We start from the raw sequence: 16,426 nt of genomic DNA on the forward strand, positions 1-16,426 counted from the left end.
AGCCCTTGTCCAGACTGTCAAAAAACAGCTTATTATTTTATTCTTTTTAATGTTTTATTTTTCTACTTAATACCATCGGTTGAACTCTCTACTTAACACAGAATTGTTCTTAGGTGTTTAAATCCAATTGAAAATTGATTCCTATTTAAAAGAGTGGAAATAAGAGAGGGAGGAGATGTACAGTTCGGCACATGTTCCCTCGAACTTAGCCCAAAGGGTAAAGCTAAAAACTTGCCATGGGACTACTAATCCCATTAAGTTGGCAGGTACCAATGCCATCTTACTAGTTAAAGTGATCAGTTTAAGTTCATAACTGGTAATAAAGATAGGAATAAGTGTCAAAGAGATCACATAAATAAGACCAAGTGTCTGCTAATAATAATTGATAGAATTAAAAAGGAGAGAATGATCCAACATGGGAAGCAGGACACACAGCAGACTTATAGAATAACAAATGCCCTAAACAGCACTCTGGCCTCAGAATCAGCCCTTCAGGTATCCAGATATGGCTAAAAAGCCCATGAGAGCATTTCAGGCATAGAAAGCCAAGACACTGTGGCAAAAAATGATCTAAATGAGAGATCTATGTGAGTGAGATCCCACGGGAAAGAACAGGCCATCAAAGAATGAGGTACCTTTCTCTGAAGGGAGGAGAGAACTTCCACTTTGATTATGGCCTTGTCTAAATAACGTTGGAGTTTGTGGACTCAAGAGGCTTCCATAGCCTTGGCAGCTCATGACAAGAGCCTCAGGTGATCACTGACGTCATAAATAAGAGTGTCAATTGTTAAATCAACAACAGGAGTCACTGTGCACTTGATCCCCATGTAGTACTTCTGTCCTTAATGAATTGTACTGAGAGTTAACGGTAAAACTAGTCTTCATTAGTACTTTATACTTTGTGTGTCTGTGTGGGTGAAAACTGTTGAAATCTTTACTTAGTATAGAGATGATCTTCTGTATATATAGTTAAAACGCATCTTCATGAAGAATGGGAAGGGAGAGGGAGTAGGAATTGGGACGGTTTGGGTGTTGGAGGGTAGGTATGGGGGGAAGAACCACTATAATTCAAAAGCTGTACCTATGAAATTTGTATTCATTAAATAAAATCTTTCTAAGAAAAAAGAAAACTACGTAACAACATTTAAAAATACTTACAGGATAATGCTTTAGTGGTAGAAACAGAGGTGATGGGGGTATTCTGTTCTCCAAATGTTCTTGCAAAAATAAATATTTTTATAACTTTATGAAAATCATTTACCACATTAGGAGACGGCATTTCTACTTATGAATCTTTTAAAACTAATATTTCTTATACATTAAATAAAAATTATTTTTAATATTAAAAAAGAAATTGAAGAATAAAAAACCATGTGTTTATCTCAAATAGAATGCAGAAAAAGCATTTGATAAAATAAACATCCTTTAGTGATAAAAGTCTTAAGGAAATGGGGTACAGAAAGAACATCCCTCAATATAATCAAGGCAATATACAACAAAGGCATGGTCAGCATCAAGTAGATTAGGGGAAAGATGGAAGCATTTCCATCAAGATTCAGAACCAGACAAGGATGTCAGTTTTCACCATTGTTATTTAATATAGTCCTCAAAGTTTTATCCAAAGACAATAGACAAGAAAGAAAAATAATAAACAGGGTACAAATTGGAAAGGACAATGTTAAATTAGCCTTATTTGCAGATGGCATGATTCTGCATATAGGGGAATAAAAGACTCCACACAGAGATTATTGGGAATCAAAAAAGAGGATGAGAAAGTTGCTGGATATAAAATTAACATGCAAAATCAATAGCCTTTATGCACACCGACAATGCCATGGCTGAGAAAGAACTTGTAAGTTCAGTTTCTTTCACAAGAGCTACAAAAATTTAAATACCTTGGAACAAACTTAACCAAGGATGTTATGGGTTTCTTTGATGAAAAGTATAAAACCCTCAAGCAAGAAATAGAAGAAGTCACAAAAAATGGAAAAATCTGCCACATTCTTGGATTGGATGAATTAATACCATCAAATGTCCATACTACAAATAGCAATTTAAAGATTCAATGTGATTCCAAACAAAATACCAATGACACAGCTATCTAATCATGAAAAAAAACAATGCTAAAATTCACATGGAAGTAAAAGAGAACCTGAAGAGGGACGTGAACACATACCTCACAAAAGAGGAAATTCAAATGCCCAACAGACTCATGAAAAAATGCTCAGGATAATTAGCCATCAGGGAAATGCAAATAAAAAAAACACAATGAGATTTTACCTCACTCCATTTAGAATGTCTTACATACAGAATCAACAAACAACAAATTCTGGTGAGGATGTGGGGAAAAAGATACCCTGATCTACTGCTAGTGGGAATGTAAGTTGGTGCAACTAGTGTGGAAGACAGTATGGAGATACCTCAGAAAACTAAAAATACATCTACTGTATGACCCAGCCATCCCACTCCTGAGAATTTACCCAAAGGAAATGAAATAATCATATGAAAGAGTTAACTGTACCCCCATGTTTATTGCAGCTCAATTCACCATAGCTAAGATATGGACTCAACATATATGCCCATCGACTGTGGGGAGCAACCCGGACTGGACTGAGTTACTGGAATTAAGACTTATTCTATGCATCTGCTCTCCCACAATATGGTGCTGAGAAGGGAGAGACGGCTTCTGCACAGCTGCCTCCAGTTCAACCAATAGGCAGCAGGACCTGCTCCTGATTGGAGGAGAGCAGCGTACTCGGCGTGTGGGCAGCCGAGTTGGGATTGGCGGAGGAGGACTATAAAGGAGGAGAGAGACGGCATGCACCAGGAACATCTAAGGGGAACACCTGTGCAGCCCCCGAGAGAGCCGCTCCCACGCGGAAGTGGGGAATGTGGCAGGGGGAACCGCCCTTCCACGGAGGTGGAAGGGATGGTAGCCAACCCGGGAAGGACCAGCAGCCAACCCGGGAAGGACCAGCAGCCAACCCAGGAAGAACCAGCAGCAAACCCGGGGAGGGCCGAGCAGACGAAAGAACAGCGCAGGGTCCTGTGTCGTTCCTCCACGAAGACGGGGAGCGACATAATGGTGCCATGACTCGGATATGAAGCCTAGGCAGGGCTTAGTGTCATTCCTCCACGAAGAGGGGGAGCGACAATCGACCAAAGACTTGATCAAGAAAATGCAGTAAATACATACTATGGAATATTATTCAGCCATAAAAGAGAATGAAATCTTCTCTTTCAAAACAAAAGGGATGCAAGTGGTAACCATTATCTTTAGTGAAATAAGCTAGTCCCCAAAAGACAAATACTATATTTTCTCCATGCACTGTGGTAGCTAATTAAGTACCTAAAAGTTAATCTATAGGACTGAAATTTACATTTTGAGATGTGAAAATTTCAACTGCCTTTTTTGTCTCTGTTGTTGAGGAACAGTTTTTTTTTCCTTCTTACTATTTGTTGAACTCTTTGCTTACTGAAAGTTTAATCTTATGAGTATAAAGTCAACTGAAAATAGATCTTTATAAAATTTAAGAATGGGAATAGAAGAGGGAGGAAGAAGAAGGGTGGTAGTGTGGGCAGAAAAGAGGGTTTGGTGGTAAGAACCACTATGCTCCTGAACCTGTATATATGAAATATATGTATATATGAAAATATATGTATATATGAAATTTGTATTCCTTATATAAAATATAAAAATAAATACAATTAAATATAGTCTCACAAGACAAAGCAAAAAAAAATCCTCTTTTGACAAATGTCGAGATTCCCATCAACTGATGATTGGATTCAGAAAATGTGGAATGTATGTACATACTATGGAATATGATTCAGCCATAAAAGGGAATGAAATCCTCTCTTTCACAACATTATATGTAATGAAATAAGCCAGTCCCAGAAAGACAATTATCATATATATCCCCTGATATGTGGTAACTAATAGATTATAAAAATGTGATCTTTAATTATTTGCAGTGCAATTTGCATAAAATTATTCCTGTGCATAAACTATTGAGAGGAAATGGCTTAAAGTCTAAGTGAACTTCTTATAACCACATAGGACATATTCAGATTTTACCTTGTCATTGGTTGCATTTCGTTGTAAGGGATTATGAACGACTAATTGACCAAAAATTGTATATGGGTGAAATGGTCATTTATACATTCATTTATTTTTATATCCATGTTCTATATTCCCACTAAACTATGGTATTTTTTTCTGTTTACTTATTAAAACTATTTTTGGTGAAGTATTAAGACTTTATAGTATAATGTAAATTAAAATCTGTTATCTCAAAAACAAAAAAGAAAGAATGGTAGAAGGGTAGAAGGAGGGAGGGAGATTTCAAAGGTGGGAGGAAAGGCACATCATTATGTACACAGACTCATGTCTACAAATCATACTGAATCTGTTGAAAATTAATTAAAATGAAAACAGAAGCCGGCGCCGTGGCTCAATAGGCTAATCCTCCACCTTGCGGCGCCGGCACACAGGGTTCTAGTCCCGGTTGGGGCGCCGGATTCTGTCCCGGTTGCCCCTCTTCCAGGCCAGCTCTCTGCTATGGCCAGGGAGTGCAGTGGAGGATGGCCCAGGTGCTTGGGCCCTGCACCCCATGGGAGACCAGGAAAAGCACCTGGATCCTGGCTCCTGCCATCGGATCAGTGCGGTGCGCCCGCTGCAGCGGCGGCCATTGGAGGGTGAACCAACGGCAAAGGAAGACCTTTCTCTCTGTCTCTCTCTCTCACTGTCCATTCTGCCTGTCAAAAAAAAAATGAAAACAGAAAGATTTCAGCAAGAATGTATGCAAGGGCTATAAGCAATAAGAAAAAGAAAAGATTTCAGTTTCCCTCATAAACAGTAGAGGTTTGTAGAAGATTTATTTATTTGATTTTTTAACTATTTATTTTTATATGTTAATGATGAAATCACAGAAACAGAAATTCAGAAAGAAATCCCATTCACAATCTCCACTAAAAAGTTAAATATGGAGGAATAAATTTAACAAAAGATGTGAATGATGTCTTCTTTGATAATTACCAAATGTTGATGAAAGAAATCATCCACAGTTCCCACAGCTGGAGGCTGGAGGGTATGCCAAGTTCAGAGAGTGATGTGAGAGGAAACTATAACAGTTAAGCCACTGGTTTCATTGCCTGAGGGAGAACCTTTTTGTGGATCGCACTGTCTTTTAGTCTGGCCTGGAACAACAGCGCTGGGCAGGGTGCCCCCTAATACCACAAAGGGAAAGCACATTTCTTTCTACCTATTCCCCACAAGAGTGTCCAGCAACCAGAGGGGAGAAGTCACCATCTTGACACAAGTAGAGGCTGTGGTGGCTCTCAAGGATGTGACTTGGGGCGAGAGGGTTAACAGAGTGAAAAATCTGCATAATCCAATAACTTTGTGTCTGGCTGCAAGGGTTGAAAGGGGCCCGGGGGGTTAACTTAGAATTGTGAGGTGACGCCATCCCTTCAACCTTTCATAGACTATGGGGCTCAAATTGCCAAGGCAGAGCTTCCATAGGATCCTGGCTCTGGAAATGATTCTGTTCTCTCTTTGGATGGGACAGGCTTGTGAGGCAGAGAGGGGATCCTCTGCAACCTGTGATTGTGGGAACCTTGCATGTGCTGACTGTGGGAATCCTGTTACTGCACAATAGGTAGTGGAGAGTAGCTGGGTTTCTGCACAATCATCATGACTGGTGTCAGAGGATCAGATATGCATGACCACTTGGAGTGGATAATTGTTGAGAGTTCTGTGCTCTCATTGATGATGGTACAGATCGTTTGTGCAGTTCATTTGCCAATGTGAGTGAGTGTTGTGCCCACTATGGGTTAAGCCCAGGCATTGTTCACATGGGAAGAGAGGAGGTTAGGTTGTGATTATGCCAACATAACCATAGCCACTCTCCTGCTAATAGAGATGTATCATGAACAAAATTGGTGTCGCCCTGCATTCTTGCTCCACACTTGTTCCCTAGCCACACACAGAACATACCTCTAGGTATTCACTGAAGTGGTAGGCACTCCACTAAGCCAAAGAGGAATAGTTCAATGACAAAATTCATCAATGGAGAAATCCAAGTGTTTCCAAAAATGCCTAAAAATAAACATAGAAATATAATAAGCAAAGGAGGAAGACAACATAACCCCCCAAAGGAACATAAAAAACACTATAATATTAGAACGTGAAGATGAAAATATTGATGAAATATCTGAGAATGAATTCAAAAGAATTACCATAGGATTACTCAGAAGCAATGAGAAGCAAATTCACCAAAGAAATCCATAGATGACATGGATGAAAACTTTCCTGTGAGATTGAGATTTTGAAGAGAAAACAAACTGAAGCACTACAAATGAAGAATTAAATATGACAAATAAAAAAATACAGTGGAAAGCCTTAGCAACTTACTTGGTGAGGCAAAAGAAAGAATATCCATGCTAGAAGGCAAATCTTTGGATATATCTCAGTCAGAAAAAAAAAGAAAAAAGGAGAAAGAGGAGGAGGAGGAAGAAAAGAGAAAGAAATTGAAAACAGCTTTGGAGATTTATGGGACACTATCAAATGACCCAACATATAGGTCTCAGAAGTTCTTGAAGGGATGTAAACAGGGAATGGATTAGAGGGATTATTCACTGAAATAATTACAGAAAACTTCCCTAATTTGGAGAAAGAATGAGACATCCAAGTACATGAAGCAAACACAATCCCTAATAGACATTAACAGAAAAGATCCTCAACATGACACATTATAGTCAAACTTTCAACAAACATACCGAAATAATTTTAAAATGTGCATGGGAAAAAAGCCAGATTACTTTCAGAGGATCTCCAAATAGACTCAAAGCTGATTTCTCACCAGAAATCCTACAGGTTAGGAAAAAATGGAAAGACATACTTCAAGTCTTGAAACTAGATGATCAGGGCAAAATGGCAGAATAGGAAGGGAGCACACTGATAGTCCGGGGAGAGACAGTTTAATAAAAGTGGAGATACTGCAGGTTCAAGGAAGAGTAGGGGAAGAAACAGCAGAAGAAACTCTTCCGGAACTAGTGATTCACAGTGGACCTGCGTGGAGAGCGTGGGAGCCCACAGTTCGGGACACCAGCGGCAGACTCAACACATCAGCACTGGAATGCGAGGTGAGCCGAACCGCAATAGCCCAAGACACCGGCAGGCAAGCAGAAAGAGGAGACTAGAGGGAACGACCCCGGGGGGAAAAGTTCACCAGGCTAACTAGAAGAGGGAAAAAAAAAAGTGACCGATACAGACACGAGTTTCTCTCTCTCCGCTCACCTCTCAAAGGCAAGCAAGACAAAGAGCAGGCGCCATCTTGGACATACGTCATAAGCAGAGCGACCTCAGGTCTGCACCGGCCCTGAGCCTAGCAGAAAAACCTGACTCTGGACGGGGTGAATTAACAGGAGATTAGGACCTAATGAATTTGTGGTGCTACTGAACTGAGACTGTGAAAAAAGAGACGGTGGGGGAGAGAACTCATGGAATTCACGTGAGTACTCTCCAGAGACGCTACATTCCGAAACTTTGGCAACCCAGTGGGAGACTGAAGGAGAATTTGAGCCCACTCTGAGGGCAGAAGATTCCCTGTGTGGTCCTTGGGAAAGAGCTTCTGATCTCTGGCTCCTGTGGGTGTATCATTTGCCTGCTAACTACCTCCAACTTCGTTCAGCTGTGCAGAATTACTTCCCTCTTGAATCAAAGAAAGAAAGAAAGAAAGAGAGATCTACCACGCCTAACCTGGGAGTGTCACCTTTGGCACACCAAACAGAGCTCTCAGGCCACACCCATCTCAAGCCACTAAGGCTCCATCAAAAACAGACAGTCCACTTAATCTAGAGTCATAGTATAACAAGAAAAAGCACCACAGTGAAGAAACCAAATATCTCCAATATGCCAAATAACAAACGCAAAAACCGAGGTAATAAAAACAAGGAAGTCACTATGACGCCCCCAAATGAAAAAGACACCCCAATTCAAGATTATGAAGATGATGAGATAGAAGAAATGCAAGAAGCAGATCTCAAAAAATTGGTAATAACATTAAGAAGTTCTCAAAAACAAATTCTTGAACTACAGAAATCCTTAATGGACAAGATAGAAAATCTCTCTCGTGAAAATGAAATATTAAGGAGGAATCAAAATGAAATGAAACAACTAGTGCAACAGGAAACTGGGATAGTGACGAGAAATCATAATGAAGTGAAGAATTCAATAGATCAAATGAAAAACACACTAGAAAACCTTAAAAACAGAATGGGTGAAGCAGAAGAGAGAATATCGGACTTAGAAGACAGAGAACAGGAAAGGATACAGTCAGACCAAAGAAAAGAAGAGGAAATTAGAAATCTAAAACATATTGTCGGGAATCTTCAGGATACTATTAAAAAACCCAACATTCGGGTTCTAGGAGTTCCTGAAGGCATGGAGAGGGAGAAAGAATTAGAAGGCCTTTTTAGTGAGATATTAGCAGAAAATTTCCCAGGTTTGGAGAAGGACAGAGAAATCCTAGTACAGGAAGCTCATAGAACCCCTAATAAACACGACCAAAAGAGATCCTCACCACGACACGTTGTAATTAAACTCTCCACAGTGAAACATAAAGAAAAGATCCTAAAATGTGCAAGAGAGAAACGCCAGATTACTCTCAGAGGATCTCCAATCAGGCTCACAGCTGACTTCTCATCAGAAACCCTACAAGCTAGGAGGGAATGGCGAGATATAGCCCAGGTACTAAGAGAGAAAAACTGCCAGCCCAGAATATTATATCCTGCAAAGCTCTCATTTGTGAATGAAGGTGAAAAAAAGACTTTTCATGGCAAACAGAAATTGAAAGAATTTGTCGCCACTCGTCCAGCCCTGCAAAAGATGCTTAAAGATGTGTTGCACACAGAAACACAGAAACACAGTCAGCAATATGAAAGAAGGTAAAGGAAGGAAACCTCACAGCAAAAGATCACAGGGAATTCAAAGCATATATTAGAACATATCTTTGGCAAATGGCAGGGCAAAGTTACCACTTACCATTAGTCACATTGAACATTAATGGCCTGAACTGTCCACTGTTGGTGGGAATGCAAATTGGTCTAACCACTATGGAAGTCAGTCTGGAGATTCCTCAGAAACCTGAATATAACCCTACCATTCAACCCGGCCATCCCACTCCTTGGAATTTACCCAAAGGAAATTAAATTGGCAAACAAACATGCTGTCTGCACATTAATGTTTATTGCAGCTCAATTCACAATAGCTAAGACCTGGAACCAACCCAAATGCCCATCAACAGTAGACTGGATAAAGAAATTATGGGACATGTACTCTATCAAATACTATACAGCAGTCAAAAACAATGAAACCCGGTCATTTGCAACAAGATGGAGGAATTTGGAAAACATCATGCTGAGTGAATTAAGCCAGTCCCAAAGGGACAAATATCATATGTTCTCCCTGATTGGCAACAACTAACTGAGCACCAAAGGGGAAACTTGTTGAAGTGAAATGGACACTATGAGAAACAGTGACTTGATCAGCTCTTGTCCTGATGGTTGATGTACAATGTAATACTTTATCCATTTTAGTATTTTTTTTTGTTCTAGTACCATTGGTTGAACTCTGTAATTAACACACAATTATTCTTAGGTGTTTAAATTTTAACTGAAAAGTGATCCCTGTTAGGAATTTGGAAAACATTATGCTGAGTGAAATAAGCCAATCCCAAAGTGACAAATACCACTTGTTCTCCTTGATAGGTGACAACTAACTGAGCACCAAAAAGGAAACCTGTTAAAGTGAAATGAACACTATGAGAAACGGTGACTTGATCAGCCCTCACCCTGACTGTTGATAAGCAACTTAATATGTTATCCCTCTTAGTATTTTTTTTTGTTTGTTCTACTTAATACTTTTGGTTGAATACTGTAATCAATACACAATTTTTTTTAGGCAGAGTGGACAGTGAGAGAGACAGAGGGAAAGGTCTTCCTTTGCTGTTGGTTCACCCTCCAATGGCCACGGCCTGCGCACTGTGGCCGGCGCACCACGCTGATCCGAAGCCAGGAGCCAGGTGCTTATCCTGGTCTCCCATGGGGTGCAGGGCCCAAGCACTTGGGCCATCCTCCACTGCACTCCTGGGCTATAGCAGAGAGCTGGCCTGGAAGAGGGGCACCGGGACAGAACTGGCGCCCCGACTGGGACTAGAACCTGGTGTGCCGGCACCGCTAGGCAGAGGATTAGCCTAGTGAGCCGCGGCGCTGGCCAACAATTATTCTTAAGTTCTGAAACTTAACTGAAAAGTGATCGCTGTTAAATATAAGAGTGGGAATAAGAGAGGGAAGAGATGTGCAATTCGGGACATGCTCAAGCTGACTTACCTCAAACGGTAGAGTTAGAAACATACCAGGGGATTCCAATTCAATCCCATCGAGGTGGCATGTACCAATCCCATCTCACTAGTCCCAGTGATCAATTTCTGTTCACAATTGATCATAATGATAGGACTAAGAGCCAAAGGGATCACATAAACAAGAATAGTGTCTGCAAATACTAGCTGATAGAATAAAAATGGGAGAGAATGATCCAACATGGGAAGTGAGATACACAGCAGACCCATAGAATGGCAGATGTCCTAAACAGCACTCTGGCCTCAGAATCAGCCCTTAAGGCATGTGGATCCGGCTGAAAAGCCCATGAGAGTATTTCAGGCATGGAAAGCCAAGACACTCTGGCCAAAAAAAAAAAAAAAAAAAAAAAAACTAAATGAAAGATCTCCACGAGTGAGATCCCAGTGGAAAGAACAGGTCATCAAAGAAGGAGGTACCTTTCTCTGAAGGGAGGAGAGAACTTCCAATTTGACTAGGACCTTGTCTAAATATGATCAGAGTCAGTGAACTCAGGGGACTTCCATAGCCTTGGCAGCAGCTCATGACAAGAGCCTAGGGTGATTACTGATGCCATAAACAAGAGTGTCAATTGTTAAGTCAACAACAGGAGTCACTGTGCACTTACTCTCCATGTAGGATCTTTGTCCTTAGTGTGCTGTACATTGAGATTTAATGCTATAACTAGTACTCAAACAGTATTTTTCACTTTATGTTTCTGTGTGGGAGCAAACTGTTGAAATCTTTACTTAATATATGCTAAACTGATCTTCTGTATATAAAGAGAATAGAAAATGAATCTTGATGTGAATGGAAGGGGAGAGGGAGTAGGAAAGGGGAGGGTTGCGGGTGGGAGGAACGTTATGGGGGGGAAGCCATTGTAATCCATAAGCTGTACTTTGGAAATTTATATTCATTAAATAAAAGTTAAAAAAAAAAAACTAGATGACTTCACTGCTAAATTCTACCAGATCATGAAAGAACTAAATCTGTTTCTTTTCAGACAATTCAAAACAATTGAAAATGGGGGGGGGGGCAGCGCTGTGGCACAGTGGGTTAACACCTTGGCCTGAAACGCCAGCATCCCATATGGGTGCCAGTTCTAGTCCTGGCTGCTCCTCTTCCAATCTAGCTCTCTGCTATGGCCTGGGAAAGCAGTAGAAGATGGCCCAGGTCCTTGGGCCCCTGCACCCACGTGGGAGACCCAGAAGAAGCTCCTGGCTCCTGGCTTCGGATCGGCGCAGCTCCGGCCGTTGGCAGCCATCTGGGGAGTGAACCAGTGGATGGAAGACCTCTCTCTCTGTCTCTACCTCTCTCTGTAACTCTGTCTTTCAAATAAATAAAATAAATCTTAAAAAAAAAGAAAATGAAGGATTCCTCCAAGACTCCTTCTATGAGGCCAGCATCTCTTTACTTCCAAAACCAGGAAAAGACACAACAAAGAAAGAGAACTATAAAAATCAATACTGCTGCTGCATATAGGTGCAAAAATCTTCTGCAGAATTTGACCTAATCAAATCCAACAACACATCAGAAAGACCACTGACCTGGAGCAAGTGGAATTTATCCCTGGTATGCAAGGATGGTTCAACATATGCAAATCAATAAATGTGATACATCACATTAACAAATTGAAGAATAAACACCATATGATTATCTCCATAAATGAAGAGAACACAGATGATAAAATACAGCATCCTTCCATGGTTAAAAATAAAACTTAAGACAATTGGGTATAGAACTAAATTTTCTCAAAACAATCCAGGCAATATACAACAAACCCACAGCCTTCTTCATATTGAGTAGGGAAATGTTGGAATCATTTCTACTAAGATCCAGATCCAGACAAGCATGTCCACTTTCAACATTGCTATTCAATATAATTCTGGATGTTTTAGCAAGAGTCATAAGAAAAAAAAGAAATCAAAGGGGTATAAGTTGGAAAAGAGGCAGTCAAACTGTCCTTGTTTGCAGATGACATGACTCTATATATAGGGGGAACCAAAGGACTTCACCAAGAGAATACTACAACTCATAAGAGTTTGGTAATGTTGCAGGATATAAAATTAACAAACATAAGTCAATAGCCTTTGTATACACAGACAATGCCATGGCTAAGAAAGAACTTCTTCAATCATTTCCAATAGTAAAAGCTACAAAAAAGAAAACCCAAAACATCTTGAAATAAATTTAACCAAGCAAGTGAAAAATCTCTATGAAAAAAATAGTAAAACATAAAAGATATAGATTTTTTTAAAGATTTATTTTTATTTATTTGAAAGGCAGAATTACACACAGAGAGAAGGAGAGGCAGAGAGAGAACATGAGGTCTTCCATCTGCTGGTTCACTCCCCAATTGGTTGCAACAGCCAGAGCCGCGCCAATCCGAGCCAGGAACCAGGAGCTTCTTCCAGGTCTCCCACATGGGTACAGGGGCCCAAGGACTTGGGCCATATTCTACTGCTTTCCCAGGCTATAGCAGAGAGCTGGATCAGAAGCGGAGCAGCCAGGACTCAAACCGGCACCCATATGGGATGATCGGCATTGCAGGCAGTGGCTTTACCCACTACACCACAGTGCCGGCCACAAAAGATATAGATTTTTAAATGTCGACTTGTGTTATACCACTTAGCCAATAATATACCCTTAGTCTCTCATTTTGTGTTCTTTTGCAAGTATCCCATATTTTGTGATGTAATATTCCTGGTCTCGAGAAAAATAGTATGTATGTGTGTATATATATATATGTATATATATATAATATTTACATTTTAAGTGAATATAGCAAAATAGGAAAAGTTTTTAAATATATGTGTGCTCAGTGAACTCCTTTTACCCTTTTCTGTATTATTCAAAGCTTTTAAAATAAAAATGGTAAAAATAATTTAGGTTTCAAAAACAATTAAATAAAACTGAAATTTATTGAGGAAATCTAAAATATATTTAATTTCAGATAACATAAGTCTTTCTAAGCACAGATAAAAACAATTGTAGTTGGAAAATCTTTTTAAATTTTTTAATATTAAGAGATTTCATGTACTTCATAGGTACAGTTCTAAGAAGATCTAGTTTGACTTTTTCAAAATTATGTCTTTACAACAACTGATCTCATAAAAATTTAAATGATAAATGAAATTGTTGAAAAAATATTTTTACAACCCTTTGTGTATGATAGACACTGGCTAAATATCTTTATATTATAAATAATTTTTAGCAACCAATAAGAAAATATACATAATGTTGCATTTGGGCAAAGAATGTGAAGACATATCCCCTTTGAAAATTCATATATACCTAAAAACATGTATCTATATATGTGAAATGTGTTTCCTCCTCTAGTAATCAAAGATGAATAATAAAATAACGTGGCACTATTGTCCACCTGTTAAATGTTTAAAAGCTTTTGGTAAATTATTACATTCAATACTGCTGACAGTTTAGAAGATTCGCTCAGATACCAGCGGTGGGCGTGTGGATGTGTACAACCTTTATCACAGATCTACAAGGCTTTGAGTTGGTCACTTCCCTGAATCAAAATTATTTTTGAGGGAAATCCTGAAGTTTAAATCTCGAGGGAATAGAGAGTGGCTCGACCCAAAGAGATGGTGGCAGTGGGCGGGGCTACAGGGTAGGCGGAGTGAGGCAGACAATAAAGAATGTGGGCTTCCTGTGTGACGTTGGTCATTGCGTCAAAGCATCCCAGTGAAACTAGAGCCTGGGCAATGGTGTAGGCCACAGCAATGCTAACGTGAGAACTTCTCTACAAGGGATTCTTCCGAGGGTGCTGGGAGCCTTTATCTATGGGACAGCTGAGCAGCCACATCTTGCAATGGAGAGAAACGCAAACAGTGGATCCGGAGCCGCCAGAAGAACAGGCAGGCCCTAGCTATATTTGTGGCAGTCGCAAGCGTAAGCAGGGCAGTGGGCCCTCCTTGGGTCCAATGTCTGAAACCCACAGATCTCTAAACCAGGGAACCAATCTACACGAAGTCTCCAACACACGCTATGGGAAGAAAGCTAAGATCATATCCAACTGTGCTTACCGACGTTTATTTTTGAATGGGGAAACCAGTGACATTAAAATCCGTGCTCTGGGGAAGGTATGGTGTTTACACAAAATGTTCCTACAGCAATCAGGTTACTTTGCTAATATAATCAGAGATTGTTGGGAAGAATCACAAAATGATATTATTGAGCTGGACATTTGTGACCAGAACATAGATGTACAATCTTTGCATTTTGTACTTGGTTCATTATACAGGGACGAATATATTTCAATTGAGCCCCTTCAAATTCCAGGAGTTCTGGCTGTTGCATACTTGCTTCAATTAGAGGATTTAATTCAGCAATGTGATGAGACCATGAAGGAAACAATCAGTGCGAAAACTGTGTGTCGTTATTATGCAGCAGCAGAAACATATGGGTTAGATTCTGTAAAGCAAACTTGTTTTGAATGGCTTCTCCACAATTTGATGACACAGCCAAGTGTCGAGCTTTACAAAGAAATTGATATAGAGCTCATGAATCTTCTCATCTCGTCTCCCAATTTACTAGTAATGCAAAAAGAAATGGATGTATACACGACTCTTAAAGAGTGGGTGTTCCTTCGCTTCAACCCAGCGTGGAAAGGCTCAATGAAACACCTTTTAGTCACTGCTAACAACTGGCTTTCCAAGTATAGTGAACAAGTCGATAACATCACTTTTCTTGAAACAAACGAAGGAATAATATTTCAACCAGTATTTAAAACATTGAGGTTTCAGCATATCATCTGTGACCTGGCAGCCACAAAAGTTATTGAACGAGATAATCTAATACCTTCAGAATGGTTATCAACTGTTTACAAAAAAAAATGGCTTTCCTTCCTACGAGCACAGCAGTGCAGGGAAATTGGGCCTCGACACATCAATAAAGCAGAACTTGAAGGGTATAGCATGAGATGTGGTAAAAGGATTGTCAAGGATGGAAGATACTCCTGGAAGTGGTCAGGTTACAACTTCGGCTTTCCTTTACACGTCATCTTTACCAGCCATTATATAATTTTCAAACAAAATACTTTCAGGCAGCTATGTGAGGGTTCTGCCTGTACACAATGTATACGAAATATTGCCTTCAGATTAACCTTGGCATATTTCGATTCTAGTGGGAATCTAAGCTTCAGCAAAACAACTGGTTATAAAATCCTGACTTTTGAAAAGGATGAAGAACAAGTGGTAATGAATTTGGATAGTGTTGTTCTGAACTTCCCTTTATATATTTTCTGTAACTTCCTGTTTATGTCATCAGAAAATACAGGAAACTTATAATCTTATCAGTATGAATATACTAGCATTTTGAAAACTTGAAATGCTTATTTAATTTAAACACAATTAAGATGAGCAATGAACACGCTATTAAGGATATGTTAACATCACAAATATTTACCATCCATTTTTATTTATTTCTATCTATGAAGACAAACTATAACTGCAAGAAATATCTGTCAAATCAAGCAGTAAATGATGCTAGCATTTTTTGTTTTTCATTTGCAATCAACAGCCATGTTCCAAATTGAAATGACACTATACTTCTATGGAACTGAAAGAAAATTTACTTGTTAGACCAATTCTATAATAACTAATGTTGAGACAAAATAAAAGGTTCTCTCCATTGAAGAAACCGCGATGTAAATGTGCCTTAAATTGTGACAATATAACAAGAGGGACTTCAGTCATCAGGTAAAACCTGCAATTAACTATTCTGTTGTGTACTTCATAATATATGGTATTAAATAATACCAAATAATGCCAGCTTTTACAACATTATATAGTATATAATTTAGTGATTTTTTTTTCAGTTTGCCACATGGCTTATTTTCTATATGACTTTCAGAATTTGTATTGTTATTTATCTGCATGTATTTGTGTATTCATATATTTTTCCCAGATAAATAACATTATTTCCTAGGCACACTAGCAGGGACCTGGATCAGAAGCAGAGCAACTAGGACTCAATCTGCTGCTTAGATATGGGATGTTGGCATTGCAAG

At 39.4% G+C, this 16,426-nt stretch overlaps 1 protein-coding gene across 1 annotated transcript; it reads left to right on the forward strand.

The window, feature by feature from the left end:
• The first annotated feature begins 14,198 nt into the window (after positions 1-14,198).
• On the forward strand, positions 14,199-15,704 carry LOC100350594 (germ cell-less protein-like 2). The gene has a single exon (XM_002720090.5). The coding sequence runs from the start codon at positions 14,199-14,201 to the stop codon at positions 15,702-15,704; it is 1,506 nt and encodes a 501-aa protein (XP_002720136.2).
• The last annotated feature ends 722 nt before the right edge of the window (positions 15,705-16,426 follow it).

This window comes from Oryctolagus cuniculus, chromosome X (assembly GCF_051225735.1).
Source record: "Oryctolagus cuniculus isolate XC-2025 breed Fujian yellow rabbit chromosome X, ASM5122573v1, whole genome shotgun sequence".
Classification (NCBI taxonomy): Eukaryota; Metazoa; Chordata; class Mammalia; order Lagomorpha; family Leporidae; genus Oryctolagus; species Oryctolagus cuniculus.